This window comes from Pelodiscus sinensis, chromosome 2 (genome assembly GCF_052426305.1).
Source record: "Pelodiscus sinensis isolate ZL-2025 chromosome 2, ASM5242630v1, whole genome shotgun sequence".
NCBI classification, from domain to species: domain Eukaryota; kingdom Metazoa; phylum Chordata; order Testudines; family Trionychidae; genus Pelodiscus; species Pelodiscus sinensis.
In genome coordinates this window covers 2,300,286-2,320,078 of record NC_143053.1, presented here as the reverse complement: position 1 = coordinate 2,320,078, position 19,793 = coordinate 2,300,286, and the positions used below count along the sequence as shown (strand labels likewise).

The following is a 19,793-nucleotide window of genomic DNA, read 5'->3' as shown; positions in this document are numbered from 1 at the left end:
GCGGGGTGAGAGACGGGGGAGCCGACGGCTGCCCGTGTGGCGCTGCCGAAATGTTCAGTGGTTACACGTTTAGTTAAGGAACACATTTTTACATCCCTACCTGTAACTCGAGTCCCCTGCCCAGAGCTAATGTCCTTGGGCTTTGCCCCGGCCCTGGGAGTGGGGGCTCAGGTCCTGGCCCTGGGACCCGCAAGTCCTGGGAACCCCCTTAAAACTGAGTGGTGCCCTGCAGTTAGAGAACTGCCGCTCCACAGCAGCACGTAGAGGCCGCTGCCAGAGACGGGGCCAGGCGGCGTGGGCCCCTCCGGACAGCACAGCAGCAGGAGGGGGGACCCGGGCGAGATCACTCCAGGGCAGTAGGTCCCACCCCACGCACCAACCTCCCGAGCCCCCCGCCTTGAGCCTGTCAGCCAGCAGCAGGAGGGGGGACCTGGGCGAGATCACTCCAGGGCAGTAGGTCCCACCCCACGCACCAACCTCCCGAGCCCCCCACCTTGAGCCCGTCAGCCAGCAGCAGCGGCACAGCCCTGCCGGAGTCGGTGACGACTCCAGGCCTCCCTCCCCAACCCACGCGCTCTGCAGCAGCGGCCCCTGGGGGGCACAGACGCGACACGAGGCAGGACTCCGGGCGCTCACCTTGAAGTCTGTGTTGTTGACGTGTTCGAAGACGAGGGCAGGCGTGCGAGACTGCCGAGGAGGAAAGAAAGGGAGGTGGGTTAGTTCTGCCGGCCAGAGGCTGGGCAACGTGGCTACGAGGAACAGGCCCCTCGCTCCCTCCATGCAGGGTTACCCCGGGCACGGCCGCACTAGAGACTTGCCCTGAAAGCCACCGGGTCAGGAGCCTCTCTGGCTTCGGGGGCGTAGTGCCCAGCGCTAGGGCACTGCACAGACCACAACACAAAAAAAGCACATGCAGCCCTAGATATTCACCAGGGCACAGACAGCCTCCGCGGGCCCCTGGCAAGGTTGGGGGGCGGGGCCATGCTCCCAGAAGGGGCGGGGCTTGGGCAGCCAGCCTTCCATGCTGTCCAGAGCACGGTGCTCCCTCCTTCTCCCTAGCCCTCTGCTTTATCCCAGTGGTGCCGTTTAGGTGCAGCTCTGCTCCACAAGCCACCTGGTGGCTCCCAGATTTGCCATCTCTTGGCAGCTTCCAGACCCTGCTCAGCATGCACACAAGAAGCCAGGTGCCTGGCTGCCAGAAGCACTCCGTCCCCTCCTCCAGCTTCCCACCCTGCCGGTGACGCACAAGGCCGACTGCTGCTTTGGCCAGTGCCGGAGGCAGAGGGGGGGGGGGGGGGGGGAGAAGAGGGCAGACAAAGGAGGCTGCCATGGGGCAGAAGTGCCCCACCACTATCCTGTCACTTCTCAGCACGGCATAACCTCACTTTGAGGTCAGTCAGGGGCTCCAACAGAGCCCCTCTTGGTGGGGATACCGCCCCCTCCAGTCTCGCTCGGCCACTTGCAAGGCTGCTAAGGGGGCACGTTCAAAATCAGCTCATTGCGGACCCGTGGGTTAGTGGGAAGGCAGCCGGTGAGCTGCAAAATGGGGAGAGCTGGTGTTCCACGGGGAGGCGCCCTCCCGCTGCTCCCACCAGACCCTCAGCCTCCTTCGCTGGAAGGCTGCCCGCAGGCCCACCTGTTCCCCGCCGGCGCCTGCTCAGCCACAGGGATCGCCTGCCCCGTGACCCCTGCCCAGGACTCCCCGGGGAAACAGGCTCCCCTCTTGCCACTGCCACAGGCTAAGAGCCAAGGCCCTGCTCAGCCACCACCCTGGGCTCGTGAAAGCCCGGCCGGAGCCAGAGAGCACCGACTGCCCACCTGGCCCCCCTCCCTGCAGGCCCCTCCTCACCACGGGGTCCTTCACTATGTCGAGCAGGCTGATGATATTGGGGCCACCGCGGAGATTCTCCAGGATCTTAATCTCGCGCTTGATCTTCTTCTTCTTCACTGGCTGCGCGGGAGCAAAGAGCGTTACCAGCCGGCAGCCCTCGCTGGCCTGCTTGCCACAGGGGCCGGGCAGACAGCGTGGAACCCCGGGGGAAGGGAGCAGACCCATCACGTCCCTGCGGTGCTGAGCGCCCTGTGGCTGTCAGCCAGGCTGCAGGGAGGGCGTCCCTACCTCTGTTTGCCAGAAGCTGGGAACGGGCGACGGGAGGGATCACGGGACGACTCCCGGTTCTGTTCGCTCCCTCTGGGACACCTGGCACTGGGCCAGACAGCGCTGGGCCGACGGGACTGCTGTGAGCCCTTGGAATGGCAGCCAAGGAGCCTCAATGCTCAAACGCCACAGCACCCTGGGACGGGCCAGAGAGCGAGAGTCCGGGGAAGCCCCCGCTCCCGCAGGGTCAGCCGGCACCCGGATAGAGCAGGCAGCCGCCAGGTTCCCTAGAAACTGGGCACTCGTGATTCCAACACGGCCCAGCGAGGGTTGTGTGCCTCCTGGCGGTGCACTGAACTGGTTTTCTGCACACAGATGGGGTCGCATTACTGGATTTTAGGGGAGCAGCCAGATCACTGCTGCACCTGGAGGGGGGGTGTTTGCCCCAAAACATTGGTACAAAGGGGGGCCATGCGAGGCGTCAAATGAAAGCTTATGTTACACTGATTCCATATATGCTATTCATGTGATTGTATAATGTCTGTGTGTGACGTTATAAGCAGGGCTCGACAAATGGCTAATCTACTCTCCCGTGGCGAGTAGATTATAGCCCGGTGCGGCCACACAGCGCAGTCAGCGCATGCGCAGCGTGAGCTTCTGCGTGGCTGGCGAGCGGGGCTCACCGCTGCTTGGCGAGCCCTGGTTATAAGCATGTGCTTTGTGTGGATACCGAACGTTTCTCTGTATGTGCTTGAGCAATGGACAAAGCAGCTCAGCCTAGGGACCTGCTAATGAGCAAGTCTCTATGGAATAATGGCCCTCCACAGGCCAAGGACACACCTCAAGAATGGGGGGCTGATACCTAGGGGCTACCAGCAGGGAGCACAGGGATAGGCCGCGGGCCAGGTGACCTGCTGCAGCCAAGAAGAGACCAGGAAGGAGGGATAAACAGGCCATGTGGCATCCTCCATTTTGTGCTCAGCTCAGCTCTTCATCCCAGAGGCAGCAGTGCAGGGATCAAGGTGCCGGGAAGAACTGTGGACCCATCCTGACATAGGATGTGCACCAAGGACTTTTAAGCCAGCAGTTATAACATCTCTGCTAGAGTCTGCAGCGAGAACTGGGAGATTCGATGCATGGAATGTAGGATACTTTAACAACCTCACTCTCGGGCTTTTCTTTCTTCTACTAATAAACCATTAGGTGTTAGATTCTAGAGGATTGGCTCAGAGTGGTTTGTGGGTAAGATCCAGAGTGTAAATTGACCTGAGATCTGTGGCTGGTTTCTTGGAACCGAACAGAACTTGTTCAGGGAAGGTGCGATTGATTTCTAAAACCCCTCAGCTGTGGGCAGGCCCAGGGCCATCTGGGGCACGGATAGAGCTGGGGTGTCAGGGGGGTTTTGCTCGTGAGGCTTCTGTCTGGCCAGGCAGGCAGCTGAAGCTGAAGGAGAAAATTTGTTCCTCTTGGTTTCTGAGGACAGGACAAGGAGTAATGGGCTTAAAGTGCAGCAGGGGAGGTTTAGATTGGACATTAGGAAAAAATTCCTAACTGTCAGGGTGGTCAAATATTGGAATAAATTGCCAAGGGAGGTGGTGGAATCTCCCTCTCTGGAGATATTTAAGAACAGGTTAGATAGACATCTGTCAGGGATGGTGTAGACGGAGCTTGATCCTGCCTTGAGGGCGGGGGGCTGGACTCGATGACCTCTCGAGGTCCCTTCCAGTCCTATTATTCTATGATTCTATGATTCTATGAAGCGCTCGGTGGGGCTGGTGTGTGGCCTGTTTGAAGAGGTCTTCAGTCTGGGGGCTGTAAGAAGCCCTGAATTTGAGCAATTCGCCCTGAGCGGACACCCTCAGCTGTGCCCAGACCCGGCTCGGTCCATCAAAGATGGCAAAGATGAGAGGGCGCGCTGGGCAGCGGCTCTGGTTTGAAGGTCTTGGCTGGTGGGGGTGTCCTGATTAGCATGTGTGAACAGACCCTCAGGGCAGTGAGTGGGAGCAGGGGAGCGGAGCAGAGAGCACACATGGGCTTTCAGTACGAGGAGCACAGAATTGCCCTTCAGCCCCTAGGGGACACGTGGGCTCTTCAGCAAACCGGCTCTCTGCGCTGCAGGCCAAGAAGACGAGGAGAACCGGCCAGACTACTACAGTCCTCGCTTCCTGTCCCATGAAAACAGCCTCCCACAGCAAAGGCTCCATCTCCCAGAGATCAGCAGCACCCCCCCCCCCACCGGCACAGGGAAGAGGCAAACAGGGACTAACGGGGGGAGGGGGAAGGACGGGCGCAAGGCCCCCCTCCAACACACCCACCTTAAGGATTTTCACCACGACTTTCTCATTGTTGGTGATGTTGATGGCTTCAAAGACTTCGCTGTATTTGCCGCGGCCAAGTTTCCGCACAAGCTGGTAGTCGTCTTGGTTGCTGTACGTGGGGAAGAGAAGACGAAGGAGGACCCAGGTCAGAACTGAACGCTGGCTCACTTTCCGAGAGCCGTTCTCCCAGACTCTGATCAGGGCAGGAGAACCGGGCCTCCCAGGCTCCACAGACATACCCACCAATCCTCGCCCTGGCCAAAAGCAGCGGCCATTGCACAGAACTACTGCTCCCTGGGGACCCCTCCCCTCAGAACTAAAGGCCAGCCGAGAACACTGCACTCACCACTGACGTGCAGCCACCGCGGGGATGGGATACGGCAGCTGCTGAACAGAGTGCGAGTTCACACGTGGGTGTGCAGGTTACAGCTAGTGCGAGTTCACACGTGGGCGTGCAGGTTACAGCTAGTGCGAGTTCACACGTGGGCGTGCAGGTTACAGCTAGTGCAAGTTCACACGTGGGCGTGCAGGTTACAGCTAGTGCAAGTTCACACGTGGGCGTGCAGGTTACAGCTAGTGCGAGTTCACACGTGGGCGTGCAGGTTACAGCTAGTGCAAGTGCACACGTGGGCGTGCAGATTACAGCTAGTGCAAGTTCACACGTGGGCGTGCAGATTACAGCTAGTGCGAGTGCACACGTGGGCGTGCAGATTACAGCTAGTGCGAGTGCACACGTGGGCATGCAGATTACAGTTAGTGCGAGTGCACACGTGGGCGTGCAGATTACAGCTAGTGCGAGTGCACACGTGGGCGTGCAGATTACAGCTAGTGCGAGTGCACACGTGGGCATGCAGATTACAGTTAGTGCGAGTGCACACGTGGGCGTGCAGATTACAGTTAGTGCGAGTGCACACGGGGGTGTGCAGGTTACAGCTAGTGCGAGGGCACACGTGGGTGTGCAGGTTACAACTAGTGCGAGTGCACACATGGGTGTGCAGGTTACAGCTAGTGCGAGTGCACACGTGGGTGTGCAGGTTACAGCTAGAAGGCGGCAGCTTCCCAGATGGATGCCACACAGCGCCCTGAGGGGAAACACTTCCATGCTGAAGAAAATGCTTTTGGTGATTGAAAACCTTAGCTCTCTTCTGTGTGAGGAGCAGGTGGAGTCAGGACTCCTGGGGCCTACTGCCAGCTCCCCCATCTCCCCGAGCAATACTTCCCCTCTTTGGGCCTCAGTTCTGCCATCTCCAGAAAGGACAGGAGGGGTGGCGAGGGTTAACTCCTACCACACTCCAGCATCCCCGGACAGAAGGTGCCAAAGGAGAGCCAAGGCTTCCCTGGCACATGAAACGCAGCGCTGCCCTCCCCTGGGCAGGGGCCTGTCAATTTCCATTTGTCGCTAATGGGGCATGCACACTTGGAGCAAGGGGAAACAGGAAAGAACAGGGAACATCTCCCCAGGATCCTGCACACCAGGGCCCTGTGGAATCCACCTGACAGGACTACAGGAATCAGCAAACGCGCTGGAAATTCTCCCTGCTAAGTCGGGGGAAAGGTAGAAAGTCTCCAAAGCTCTTGTTAGAGGAAGCAAGGTGGGGAATGAGAGAGCGCGGCGTCACACACTGCAAGCGCCCCGTCGCTAAGGGAGCGCAGCGCCCACGGACACACAAGCCAGCCAGGGCAGGCTACCGCTGCCACGGAATTGCAAGGTCCACCACCGAAGGAACCACGGCGGGCTGTGTGAGAGAAGCAGGGAGCAGTCCTTGCTCAACGGGAACAAGCACAGGGAAGTTCAGAGCGAGAAGGAGGAAAAGCTGCCGAGGGAGGAGGTGGGGTCATTAGCCCTGGAGAGATACAAGGCTTTGGGGCATGTTCCCCACAGGCTGGCCAGTCAGGAAACAGGGAACTAACTGCCCAAGGAATCTTTCTGCTCCAAGTCGCCAGCCGCAGTCCGGGCTGCGCCGTGGCCTGTGTATGAAGTGAGTTGGGGAGCTCAGGGTGGTCCCTCTCTCTCCTGTTCCCAGAACAGACCCAGCCTTGCAGTCAGCACTAGTGTTGCCAGCCCCGGCACAGCCGAGCAGACCTGGGTACTAGCTCACACGTCCACTTAGGTAAACGCTGTCGCTTGTTTGGGAGAGTTGCCTACAGTCACGAGCACAGCTTTCCCAGAGGTGAGGATTCCCACGCGGCCCCCGCCGGCAAAGACAGTGTTCAAGCGTCCCACCACCACCTGATGCTCGGCGCACGGGGAACCCTGCCCCAGAGGCACTGCTGGCCGCCAAGGGCGTTTTCTGCACTGGGTCACTCGGCTCTGCTCTGAGCAACTCCGTGAGTTGGTGTGAAGAGACGCCGCGGCAACGTGCCTACCTGTACCTAAGGCTGACAGTCAGGGCGCCTCCAGGGGTGTTAGCAATGATGGGGAAACACCCGAAGCGCAGCCAGAGCTAACAGACCTGCCTAGACCGATAAAGGCTTCAAAATGTGCTTGGCAAAGGCCTTACTGCAGGGGGCTCCAACCTTTTAAAGCAGGAGATCACTGTTTTAATTTAAGCGCAATCCAAGAGCTACCTCAAGCCCAAATACCTTGGCCCCGCCTCCTTTCTACCCCTTCTCTGAGACCCCGCCCCTGCTCACTCCATCCTCCCTCCCTTTCGCCAGGCAGGGGCAGTGAGTGGGGGTGCAGGCTCTGGTCTTGGATGAAGGGATCTGGGGTGTGAGAGGGGCTCTGAGCTGACCGCGGGGCCGACAGTTGGGATGTAGGAGGGGTTCTAGGTGCAGGCTGTGGGAGGGTGTTTGGATGCAGGGGTGCTTGGGGCTGGGGCAGGAGGGGTGCATGACTGAGGAGGCTTTCAGGATGTGGGCTCCGACAGGGCCCTGCTGACCTCAGGTGGCTGCTGGGTGGTGGGGCAGTGAGGCTAGGGCAGGCTCCCTGTCCTGGCCCTGCACCACTCCCTAAAGCAGCCTGCACTCTCCATCCCAAGTCCCGATATGCCCCCTCTCTGCTCTGTGGTGATAGGACACAGGGTGGGAGAGGGGGCACCTTGACATCAGCGCCTCTCTCCTCTTCCCTGCCCTGCCCAGAAAGCAGGAGACTCCTGGGGTGGGGGAGGCAGCTCCAAGGCAAAGGTAAGGAGTGGTGAGGCAGTGGAGGGGCAGCTGACATGCCAGCACTTAATAGCTTCTTGGCCAAACCAGTCGATCACCTCTCAGAGGCTCCAAGATCGACCAGTAGATCCCGATCGACTGGTTGGTGACCCCTGCCCTACTGTAACTAGACTTGAATCCCCTACCAAGCCCAGACTCCCTGGAAACGGCCCCCCCAGATGATGCTCTGCGAACCCGCGGCACAGCTCTCGCACTCAGGCCAATGGTTCCAAACGCAGGCGCTGAAAGCTGGGCACTGGAGTGAAAACGGGGTGTTGTCAAAGTGCTGGAAACCTCTGAATGCTAGTGTCTATCCACGAGGGAGTGTGACCTAGCAGACAGTGCCCTGGTGAGCTGGGTTTGTCACACTGCTCTGGCACTGGCCTGCTACTTGGGCAAGCCAAAACCCTGCTCCATGCCTCGGTTTCCTCCTCTGTCCGTTGGGGATACTGACACTGACACACACTGAGGTCTAGTGATGAACAGCGCTAGGTAAAAGCTAGCTCCCGTGATTAGTAAGGTGCTTACATGTGTATTCTGAAGCCTAACGTTAGGCCCCTACATTTGAAAATAGGGGCTAAGCAGCCTTGGCACTTGGCAAGTGAGCTGTTAACTAAATCTGGAGCCCATGGGGTTTCCCTTTCGCGCCCGTCATACCCCCATTCCACGACGTGTGACTCGTAGTCCCAGTACTCGCGGGGTCTCTGAGTGTTCACATCCGCATAGACCCTGGCTCGACTTGGCACGGGGCCCGACATGCTTCCACAGACAGAGGGTCAGCACCTCAACCACCCTAAAAACACAAATACAAACCAATTGGAAAGAGAATCACACACGCAGGACAAGCATGCAGCCTGCTGCACCGGCACGAACGGGGGGGGTCTGGGAAACGGCACAGGAGCGCACACAAAAGACAGGCAGAGGCCCTGCGCCCCGGTTCTACTCCAGCACAGCAAGGAGCCAGCCTCTCCCCTCAACATCACCCGCTCTGGTCAGCAGCACTGCAGCGTGGTGCTGGAGGAAGGAGGCCCAAACGCAGGCAGAGGGCCCGATTCCGACCTCAGCCCTTTCAGCCTGTGGCGGCACACGCTCCCTCCTCCCTGCCCCAGACACACACCCTACCCGCCCAGGGGGCCAATTAAGCTAACAGCACAAACCTCCCTCGCTGCTCTCCAGTTTCAAGAGCTGCACAGGAATTAGGAACAAGCGCCACCAGACCCTCCCTGAGCCAGTTAGCTGCTGTCTGAAAGCTGCTTCCCCGAAGGAGAAAGCCAGAAAATGGAAGAGCCTAGCGAAAGCTGTCACAGCCAGCCAGGACACAAACCTCAAGCAGAGGCAAAACTCAGATTTGCCTCCAGATGGGGCTAGGCCAGGGGCTGCTCCCAAGCGGCCTGACCCAGGGCACTACCGGCACAGGACACAGCTTCTGGGTGTAATGTACAGTGGGGCACAGCCGTCCACCCGGAGCACCAGGGCAGCCTGCAGAGACCAGCCCCACGCAAGGCCCCAGCAAGCTAAGCGCCCAGCGCTGGCTGAGCAATTCTCTCATCTCCTCACTGCGCTTAGCCCTTCTACCTGCTCCGGCACCACGCGGTAACTGGCCCCTTCTCCAAGCAGGCAGGCAGACTGGCATCCGAGAAGCTCCCCCCAGGCCTGCCGAGCCAGGGCCCAGCCGGTTTCAAGTCAGCGCTGGGCTGACTAGAATCAGTTTCTGGCTCGCCATAAGATGCTTAGACCCCTACATCTTACTGCCTTTACGAAGAGCTAACTGAAGAGAGTCAAGGAGCGATGGAAAACTCTTATCAGCTCCCATGGGTAACGACTCAGGAAAGACGACTTGCTTGGTGTGGGGGGCAGGGGAACAAACAAAACGTGAGGCGCCCCGAAGAATCCGATGGGAAATGCAGGGCTCCCCATGCCATTCGGGAACTCAGCGCGGCTGTCCTGGCTAGGGTATCGTGCGCAGCTCGTCCGCCAGAAGGGACACGGCACAGTCGGGGGGAGTGGGGGCTGAAGAGACAAGAGAGAGGAAATGACCCAGGTGTATAAAATAACAAAGGGGGCGAGGGATAAGTGGACGCCCCCACTTACGCTCTCAAACACAAAGCCAGGCCCACTGGCACCGGCAAGCCAGAGAATTGCTGAAAGGATGGGTGTGACACTCCTGCAGAACTCGCCATCACAAAGTACCCGAGAGGCCAGGAGCTAGCAGGGTTACGCCCGGGGGTGCGACCACTCTTGGCTGGACTGGAGGGGCAGCCCAGCGTCTGTCTCCATTGTAGCCATCTCAAGGGCTGGCTAAAACCCACTGGCTTAGGGTATGTCTACACTACAAAGTTAATTCGAACTAACAGACATTAGTTCGAATTAACTTTAATAGGCGCTACACTAGCGCTCCGCTAGTTCGAACTTATTTCGAACTGGCGGTGCGCTTAATTCGAACTAGGTAAACCTCATTTTACGAGGACTAATGCCTAGTTCGAATTAGCTAGTTCGAATTAAGGGCTGTGTAGCCACTTAATTCGAACTAGTGGGAGGCTAGCCCTCCCCAGCTTGCCCTGGTGGCCACTCTGGGCACCACCAGGGAAACTCATCTGCCCCACTCCCGGCCCCGGACCCCTTAAAGGGGCACGGGCTGGCTACGGTGCCCGTGCCAGGTGCAAGCCTGCCAGCACCCAGCCAGCAGACCCTGCACCTGGCACGGCTCGAGCCAGCCACCCGCTGCCACCCAGCCCTCCGCCTCTTCCCGGGACCAGGCTGGCGGCTCCCGGGAGCCTGCCCGGGTCCGCAAGAGGCGGGCACCGCCTGGTCTAGTGCGGAGATTGTGGACCTCATCCACGACCTCCGCACTAGGCACAGGAAAGTGGCCGTCTAGGGCAGGATAACTGCCAGCCTGGCCACCCAGGAGCAGGTGTGCATGAAAATCAAGGTGGCCCAGTGAGACCCCCGACCCTGAGCCCTGAGCTTAGAATGGCCGTACTGGGTCAGACCAAAGGTCCATCTAGCCCAGTATCCTGTCTGCCGACAGCGGCCAACACTAGGGACCCTGGAGGGGATGGACCGAAGACAATGACCAAGCCATTTGTCTCGTGCCATCCATCTCCAGCCTTCCACAAACAGAGGCCAGGGACACCATTTCTACCCCCTGGCTAATAGCACTCCATGGACCCAACCTCCATGACTTTATCTAACTTCTCTTTAAACTCTGTTCTAGTTCTAGCCTTCACAGCCTCCTGCAGCAAGGAGTTCCACAGGTTGACTATTTGCTTTGAAGAACTTTCTGTTATTAGTTTGAAGCCTGCTACCCATTCATTTCATTTGGTGTCCTTTAGTCCTTCTATTATGGGAACTAATGAAGAGCTCTCACCCTCTTCACACCACTCATGCTTTTATAGACCTCTATCATATCCCCCCTCAGTCTCCTCTTTTCTAAGCTGAAAAGTCCCAGTCTTTTTAGCCTCTCTTCATATGGGACCTGTTCCAAACCCCTGATATTGTAGTTGCCCTCCCCTCTCCCACCCTCTCTCTTCCCCTCTCCCACCTCCTTTTCCCAGTCTCCCCGAGTTTTGTTCAATAAAGAGAGTTTCTATTTTTGAACAGACGTGTCCTTTATTTTGTACATCAGGAAGGGGGGCTAGGGAGGGGTAAGTGAGAGGAGGTGAGGGAGGAATGGGGTACGAGCCCCCGATGGGGAGGACTGGGCTGGCTCTGCGGGCTTCTTGAGGTGGAAGCTCTCCTGAAGCCCCTTGATTGACCCCCCCCCCCCCGATGGGAGCCTGCGGCAAGTGCAGCCGGGCTGATGGCCGAGTGGTGTGATGTGCCGAGTGTGGGCACTCAGGGCACTCCAACCAGGACTGCTTTGCAAGCGGGGAACCCCTGAGAACTGTCTGTCCGGGGTGGGGGTCGGGTCCCTTTAAGCGCAGCCCTCGGCTAGCCTGAGACAGCATCTCCACGCTCTAAGTCGTCATCCGATGCCCTGCCGGCACTGCTTCCGGCCAGCCTTAACCCCGGTTCAGGGTCCACTCAGTGTGAACATGCTAGTTCGAATTAGCAAAATGCTCATTCGAACTAGTTTTTTAGTCTAGATGCACTAGTTCGAATTAGCTTAGTTCGAATTAACTAATTCGAATTAAGTTAGTTCGAATTAGCGCTGTAGTGTAGACAGACCCTCAGACACTGCTACAGGGAACAAGTGCAGTTACATCAGACGGGGCCGGGCAGAAATCCTCCCTCAAGGACCATGCCACCCACTCACTGGGGGTGGGCTAGAACCCCCCAAGGGGCTGGCCACCTTCCTCTGAAGCCTCTGGGGGAGAGGGGATACTGAGCAAGATGCTTCCCGGATCTGATCCAGGAGGACAATGCCTGGCTCCCCACATGCCCCAACCGCGAGCCGACGCAGGCTCCATCCCTACAGCCTGCCGCCCAGTGCTCCGGGCGTCCCAAGCAAGGCTGTGTGTGGCTTACTTCTACAGCCCGGCCCTCTCGGGGCCCGCCGCACGTCACACATCCCGGGTCTCTCAGCCCGTTACAGGCCTTTGGCTCCCCACGTTTCCCTTAGACGTTCTGCCAGCAGCGTGCTGCTCAGCAAGCTCCCCGGCTGAGGAATTTGCTCTCCATTTCAACCCTGAGGTCCTGTTTGGGGTGGATTTTAAAACTAAAATAACAAACACATGTGGGCTCTGGCACTTGGTCTCTCTCGAAGTGCGGGGGTGCGGTGCGTACTCTCGCAGTGCCCTCCAGCACGCCCCCCTCGCCACGGGAAAGCAGCGCTTCCCTGGGAGTGCCCCAGCGAGGGCGCCCATGCTTCTGCTGACCAGCCACAGCCACTGTAGTCACCCTTGCCCTTCCTCTCTCAAAGGGGGTTGCACCCCCAGCACAGCGATGGCAGAGACCTCCACTCCCCTCACCTGGCAACAGGACTCTCTGCTCCTGCGCCCACATCGCAGCCAGGAACTGGTGAGGCTTGCGTGCTTCCGAGGTAAGAGAGGGCAGACCCCGAACAGTCCAGCAGGACAGAAGAAAAGCCCTTACTCTACGGACCCCGCCCTGTTTAACCATGGGGCGGTATGGAGAAGAGAGGCCCCATAAGCAATCCCTCAACTTCAGTGTGGCCCTTGCTCGCCTCGAGTAGTGACCTCCACAGCAGAGTTCAGACACCAGCCCTGCCTCATTCACGTGCATCCCCCAGCCTCCCGCCTGAGCCTCCCTCTGTAACACGCCACCCGCCTGGGACTGCTCCCCAGCCATCAGGAGGGGGCAGAACTCTCCCTGCCCCTGCAACTCCTACTTGCAGACAGGCATTAGCAGCAGCTTTTCTTGCAGGAGGGAGCGTGTTAGCAGTGAACCACCAGGCCTCAGGGCTTCCCTGGCAGGTAGAACGGCCCCATCACCACAGTACCCACCTGCCACCAACCGGCTTCTCCCAGCTCCTCAATGCCAGTCTGACCCACTGCCATCCTGTGCAGAGACCAACATCCCCGGGCCTCAGCCTCCAGTGAGCGAGGCGCACACACAGCTGGGGCTGCGTGTTTCCGTACGGGGCGTAGTGTGGGGCTGTCTGCTCTGTGACCCGGGGTCCCCCTGCCGGGGAGGTGTGATTCCCACTGACTCACCCACATGTGGTGCTGTAGTGTCAGTACCTTGCTGGTGGCTGTGCTTGGGCTGTGACTGACCCCTACTGGCCTCTGCCTGTGAGCATGGCCCAGCAGGGGGCTGCCTAAGTCCCGTAGACTAAGACCCAACAGTCGAGTTGGGGCAGTGAGGGAACTGGGGGGAAGGGTCAGTCTTGGGCTGGAGTCATGAAGGAACCAGTCTAAAGAGAGCAAAGCGACCCCACCGCCGAAGAGGCTACCCGGTGAGAGTACAAGCTGTGGTGTGAATGTGTGCCTGTGCCTGACTGTTTGAATTTTACAGTTTGAAGTGTGAATTGAGAGTCTGATTCCAGGGAGTGCTAGCAGTTTCAGTTTCAGCTTCTGTGGCAGTTGGGACTGAGAGCCTGCCATTGTTCCCTTGATTGCCTCTGATTAGCCTCAGGCTCAGCCTTCCCCTGTGTGACTCAGAAGGGGCAGGCCTGACCTAGGCAAGCAGGCTTTAAAAAGCCAGAGCAGTGCGACCAGGGGAGCGAAGCGGACAGGGGACTGCAGACAGGGGAGTTGAAGAGGGAGTGACTGATGGTGATGAAGACCCGAAGTGCTTGTGCCAGTACTTCTCCTGTCTCCTCCACCTGTGCCTGTATCCAGACAGAGAACCTGAGCATGGATGCCTCTACCCAGGTCCTGGTGTGGTCTTGCTGTATTTGTGGCTTGCAAGTCCCACTGAGTGATCTCCAGGCTGGGGGAGACAACCATTGTGAAAGGTGCCTGCTGGTGGAATCTCTCAGGCAGCAGGTGGGAGAGCTACAGGAGGTGGCCAGGCTGAGGAGCATTCGAAGCCATGAGGAATTCCTGGACAGTATTCCTGTGGAGTCCACGGAGGTCACTGTCCTAGGATGTGGGACTGTTGACCAGCCACTTATGGAGGAGTGGGTGGTGCAGGGTGAGAACTGGCAGCTGGTTACTTCCGGCAGCAGGCAGTGTTCCACCCCTGCTCCTAACCCTCCCACTGTGTTGTTACATAACCGTTACACTTTACTTTCAGCAGGAGACAAGGAGTCACCCCCCACAGTGGAGGAGACCAGGCCTTGCACCACCAAGGTTGAGCAGTCTCCTGCCACCACTGCGAGGAGGAAACGTAGGGTAGTGGTGGTTGGAGACTCTCTTCTGAGGGGAACGGAGGCACCCATCTGTCGCCCTGACAGCTCATCTCGAGAGGTATGCTGTCTGCCAGGGGCCCGTATCCGAGATGTTACGGAGGCATTGTCGAGGATTATCCGGCCCTCTGACTACTACCCCATGCTACTCATCCACGTGGGCACAAATGATACTGCCAGGTGTGACACTGAGCGGATCAAGTGTGACTACAGGGCTTTGGGAGTACTGGTGAAGGAGTTTGGAGCGCAGGTGGTATTCTCTTCTATCCTTCCTGTCAAAGGTAGGGGCCCGGGCAGAGAGAGGTGCATCCTGGAGGTGAATGCCTGGCTGCGACGATGGTGTCACCAGGAGGGATTCGGCTTCCTTGATCACGGGGTGCTCTTCCAGGAAGGACTGCTTGGCGGAGATGGAGTTCACCTTTCCAGGAGCGGGAAGTCCTTGTTTGGACACAGACTGGCTAACCTTGTGAGGAGGGCTTTAAACTAGGTTTGTCGGGGGCAGGTGAGCAAAGCCCACAGGTAAGTGCTGCATGTGCGGGACTGGGAGATGGGTTGGAAATGGGGGGGACTACGGCCTACAATGGCAAGGAGAAAGGAGGGTCAGGGCACAACAGGGAGGCAAGATCAAATCAGTATCTTAGATGCCTATATACAAATGCGAGAAGTATGGGTAATAAGCAGGAAGAACTGGAATTGCTAACCAATAAATACAACTATGATATCATTGGTATTACAGAAACCTGGTGGGATGGGTCGCATGATTGGAATGTTGGTATGGAAGGGTACGGCTTGCTCAGGAAGGACAGACAGGGAAAAAAGGGAGGAGGGGTTGCCTTGTATATTAAAAATGTACACACTTGGACTGAAGTGGAGATGAACGTAGGAGATAGCTGTGTAGAGAGTCTCTGGGTTAAGCTAAAAGGGGTAAAAAACGAGGGTGATATCATGCTAGGAGTCTACTACAGGCCACCTAGCCAGGTGGAAGAGGTGGATGAGGCCTTTTTTAAACAATTAACAAAACTATCCAACGCCCAAGATTTGGTGGTGATGGGGGACTTCAACTATCCAGACATATGTTGGGAAACTAACACAGCGGGGCACAGGCTATCCAATAAGTTTCTGGACTGCATTGGAGACAACTTTCTGTTTCAGAAGGTTGAAAACGCTACCAGAGGAGAAGCTGTTCTGGATTTGGTTTTAACAAATAGGGAGGAACTAGTTGAGAACTTGAAAGTGGAAGACAGTATAGGGGACAGTGATCACGAAATAATAGAGTTCATGATCTTAAGGAAAGGTAGAAGGGAGACCAGCACAATTGAGGTAATGGATTTCAGGAAGGCAGATTTTGATAAGCTCAGAGAACTTGTAGGTAAGGTCCCATGGGAAGCAAGACTGAAGGGAAAAACAACTGAGGAGAGTTGGAAGTATTTCAAAGGGACGTTGTTAAGGGCCCAAAAGCAAACAATTCCGCTGTGTAGGAAAGATAGAAAATATGGCAAAAGACCAGCTTGGCTTAACAAGGAGATCTTGCACGATCTCAAAATAAAAAAGGAGTCATATAAAAAAATGGAAACTAGGACAACTAACAAAGGATGAATATAGGCAAGCAACACGGGAATGCAGGGGCAAGATTAGAAAGGCAAAGGCACAAAATGAGATCAAACTAGCTACAGGCATAAAGGGAAACAAGAAGACCTTTTATAAATACATTAAAAGCAAGAGGAAGACCAAGGACAGGGTAGGCCCACTGCTTAGTGAGGAGGGAGAAGCAGTAACAGGAAACTTGGAAATGGCGGAGATGCTCAATGACTTCTTTGTTTCGGTCTTCACCGAGAAGTCTGGAGGTGTGCCTAACGTAGTGAATACAAGCAGAGAGAGGGTAAGTTTAGAAGATAGGATACACAAAGAACAAGTTAAAAATCACTTAGGAAAGTTAGATGTCAGCAAGTCACCAGGTCCTGATGAAATGCATCCCAGGATACTCAAGGAGCTGATAGAGGAGGTATCTGAGCCTTTAGCTATGATCTTTGAAAAATCATGGCAGACAGGAGAGATTCCAGAAGACTGGAAAAGGGCAAATATTGTGCCCATCTATAAAAAGGGGAATAAAAACAACCCAGGAAACTATAGACCGGTCAGTTTAACGTCTGTCCCAGGGAAGATAATGGAGCAGGTAATTAAGGAAATCATATGCAAACACTTGGAAGGTAATAAAGTGATAGGGAATAGCCAGCATGGGTTTGTGAAGAACAAGTCATGCCAAACTAATCTGATAGCTTTCTTTGATAAGATAACAAGCCTTGTGGATAAGGGAGAAGCGGTGGATGTCATATACCTAGACTTTAGTAAGGCATTTGATACGGTCTCGCATGATATTCTTATTGATAAACTAGGCAAATATAACTTAGATAGGGCCACGATAAGGTGGGTGCATAATTGGCTGGATAACCGTAGTCAGAGAGTTGTTGTTAACGGTTCTAAATCCTGCTGGAAAGGGATAACAAGTGGAGTTCCTCAAGGGTCTGTTTTGGGACCCGTACTGTTCAATATCTTCATCAATGATGTAGATATTGGGATAGAGAGTACGCTTATTAAGTTTGCAGATGATACCAAACTGGGTGGGGTTGCAACTTCTTTGGAGGATAGGGACATAATTCAAAATGACCTTAGCAAGTTAGAGAAATGGTCAGAGGTAAACAGGATGAGGTTTAATAAAGAGAAATGCAAAGTGCTCCACTTAGGAAGGAACAATCAGTTCCATACATACAAGATGGGAAGCGACTGTCTAGGAAGGAGCATGGCGGAAAGGGATCTAGGGGTCATAGTGGACCACAAGTTGAATATGAGTCAACAGTGTGATGCTGTTGCAAAAAAAGCAAATATGATTCTAGGTTGTATCAACAGGTGTGTTGTAAGCAAAACTCGTGAAGTCATTCTGCCGCTCTACTCTGCACTAGTTAGGCCTCAGCTGGAGTACTGTGTCCAGTTCTGGGCGCCACATTTCAAGAAAGATGTGGAGAAATTGGAAAGGGTACAGAGAAGAGCGACAAGAATGATTAAAGGTTTAAAGAACATGACCTATGAAGCCAGGCTTCATGAACTGGGCTTGTTTAGTTTGGAAAAAAGAAGATTAAGGGGGGACATGATAGCGGTTTTCAAATATCTAAAAGGGTGTCACAAGGAGGAAGGAGAAAATTTGTTCCTCTTGGTTTCTGAGGACAGGACAAGGAGTAATGGGCTTAAAGTGCAGCAGGGGAGGTTTAGATTGGACATTAGGAAAAAATTCCTAACTGTCAGGGTGGTCAAATATTGGAATAAATTGCCAAGGGAGGTGGTGGAATCTCCCTCTCTGGAGATATTTAAGAACAGGTTAGATAGACATCTGTCAGGGATGGTGTAGACGGAGCTTGGTCCCACCTTGAGGGCGGGGGGCTGGACTCGATGACCTCTCGAGGTCCCTTCCAGTCCTATTATTCTATGATTCTATGATAAGGAGGAGGCTGGAATCTAGGGGCCCAAGGACCCCTTCTCGAGGGGCCGGGGGCATCCTGGCCCAGACTCCCGTAGCAATAGCACGTCTGTGCTGGGCTGTATCCTGGAGAAGCAATAACCCCTCAATTCTACTGGCTGGCAGAGCCTGTTCTTGCTGCCACGAGGGTGCAGTGTCGGGGGGACACTGACGGCGTCGTCACACCGTATACGTTCCGTACTCCACGCAGACAGCACTACACGGACAGCCTCCGGCTCCGACCAGCCATGGCCCAGAGAGCGGCAGCAAACGGCTGCAGGGATGTCTCCAGTCACTTCACTTTCAACGTGCAAAACGGCCAGGTGGAACCCTTGCACCTGAGCCGCGGCGCTCTGCCCTACGAACGGTTCAGGGCAGGCCCCCGCCCTGCGCACTGGTACGACGGCAGGACAACAACCACGCACTGTGCTCACGCACAGAACACCCCGAGGCCCCGCTGGAGAGGAGCGCTCCCTGGGCCAGCCCCCGCCCCACGCACAGTGCCCTTTGGCACGACGGCAGGACAACAATCACGCGCTGTGCTCACGCACAGAACGCCCCGAGGACCCTGCTGGAGAGGAGCGCTCCCTGGGCCAGCCCCCGCCCCACGCACAGTGCCCTTTGGCACGACGGCAGGACAACAACCACGCGCTGTGCTCACGCCCAGAACGCCCCGAGGACCCTGCTGGAGAGGAGCGCTCCCTGGGCCAGCCCCTGCCCCGCGCACTGGTACGACGGCAGGACAACAACCACGCGCTGTGCTCACGCCCAGAACGCCCCGAGGCCCCGCTGGAGAGGAGCGCTCCCTGGGCCAGCCCCCGCCCCACGCACGGTGCCCTTTGGCACGACGGCAGGACAACAACCACGCGCTGTGCTCACGCACAGAACGCCCCGAGGACCCCGCTGGAGAGGAGCGCTCCCTGGGCCAGCCCCCGCCCCACGCACGGTGCCCTTTGGCACGACGGCAGGACAACAACCACGCGCTGTGCTCACGCCCAGAACGCCCTGAGGACCCCGCTGGAGAGGAGCGCTCCCTGGGCCAGCCCCTGCCCCACGCACAGTGCCCTTTGGCACGACGGCAGGACAACAACCACGCGCTGTGCTCACGCACAGAACGCCCCGAGGACCCCGCTGGAGAGGAGCGCTCCCTGGGCCAGCCCCCGCCCCACGCACGGTGCCCTTTGGCACGACGGCAGGACAACAACCACGCGCTGTGCTCACGCCCAGAACGCCCTGAGGACCCCGCTGGAGAGGAGCGCTCCCTGGGCCAGCCCCTGCCCCACGCACAGTGCCCTTTGGCACGACGGCAGGACAACAACCACGCGCTGTGCTCACGCCCAGAACGCCCCGAGGACCCTGCTGGAGAGGAGCGCTCCCTGGGCCAGCCCCCGCCCCACGCACTGGTACGACGGCAGGACAACAACCACGCGCTGTGCTCACGCCCAGAACGCCCCGAGGACCCTGCTGGAGAGGAGCGCTCCCTGGGCCAGCCCCTGCCCCGCGCACTGGTACGACGGCAGGACAACAACCACGCGCTGTGCTCACGCCCAGAACGCCCCGAGGACCCTGCTGGAGAGGAGCGCTCCCTGGGCCAGCCCCTGCCCCGCGCACGGTGCCCTTTGGCACGACGGCAGGACAACAATCACGCGCTGTGCTCACGCCCAGAACGCCCCGAGGACCCCGCTGGAGAGGAGCGCTCCCTGGGCCAGCCCCTGCCCCGCGCACTGGTACGACGGCAGGACAACAACCACGCGCTGTGCTCACGCACAGAACGCCCCGAGGCCCCGCTGGAGAGGAGCGCTCCCTGGGCCAGCCCCCGCCCCACGCACAGTGCCCTTTGGCACGACGGCAGGACAACAACCACGCGCTGTGCTCACGCCCAGAACGCCCCGAGGACCCTGCTGGAGAGGAGCGCTCCCTGGGCCAGCCCTCGGCCCGGGCAGGAGCCGGCGCGGTTCTAGCAGCGTGCTGCGC

The 19,793-nt window shown here is 57.4% G+C and overlaps 1 protein-coding gene across 2 annotated transcripts in view; it reads right to left on the bottom strand.

Moving 5' to 3' along the window:
- Positions 1 to 19,793, bottom strand: part of LOC102460464 (casein kinase II subunit alpha-like) — a 55,055-nt gene that overhangs the window by 12,420 nt on the left and 22,842 nt on the right. For both annotated transcript variants that reach the window (XM_075916828.2, XM_089776098.1), the window contains 4 exons: positions 8,218 to 8,353; positions 4,414 to 4,525; positions 1,850 to 1,951; positions 637 to 687 (listed from right to left, as the gene is read on the bottom strand). In XM_075916828.2, the coding sequence (XP_075772943.2) occupies positions 637 to 687; positions 1,850 to 1,951; positions 4,414 to 4,525; positions 8,218 to 8,318 (366 nt within the window). In that variant the 5' untranslated portion in view covers positions 8,319 to 8,353. The remainder of the gene's footprint in view (positions 1 to 636; positions 688 to 1,849; positions 1,952 to 4,413; positions 4,526 to 8,217; positions 8,354 to 19,793) is intronic.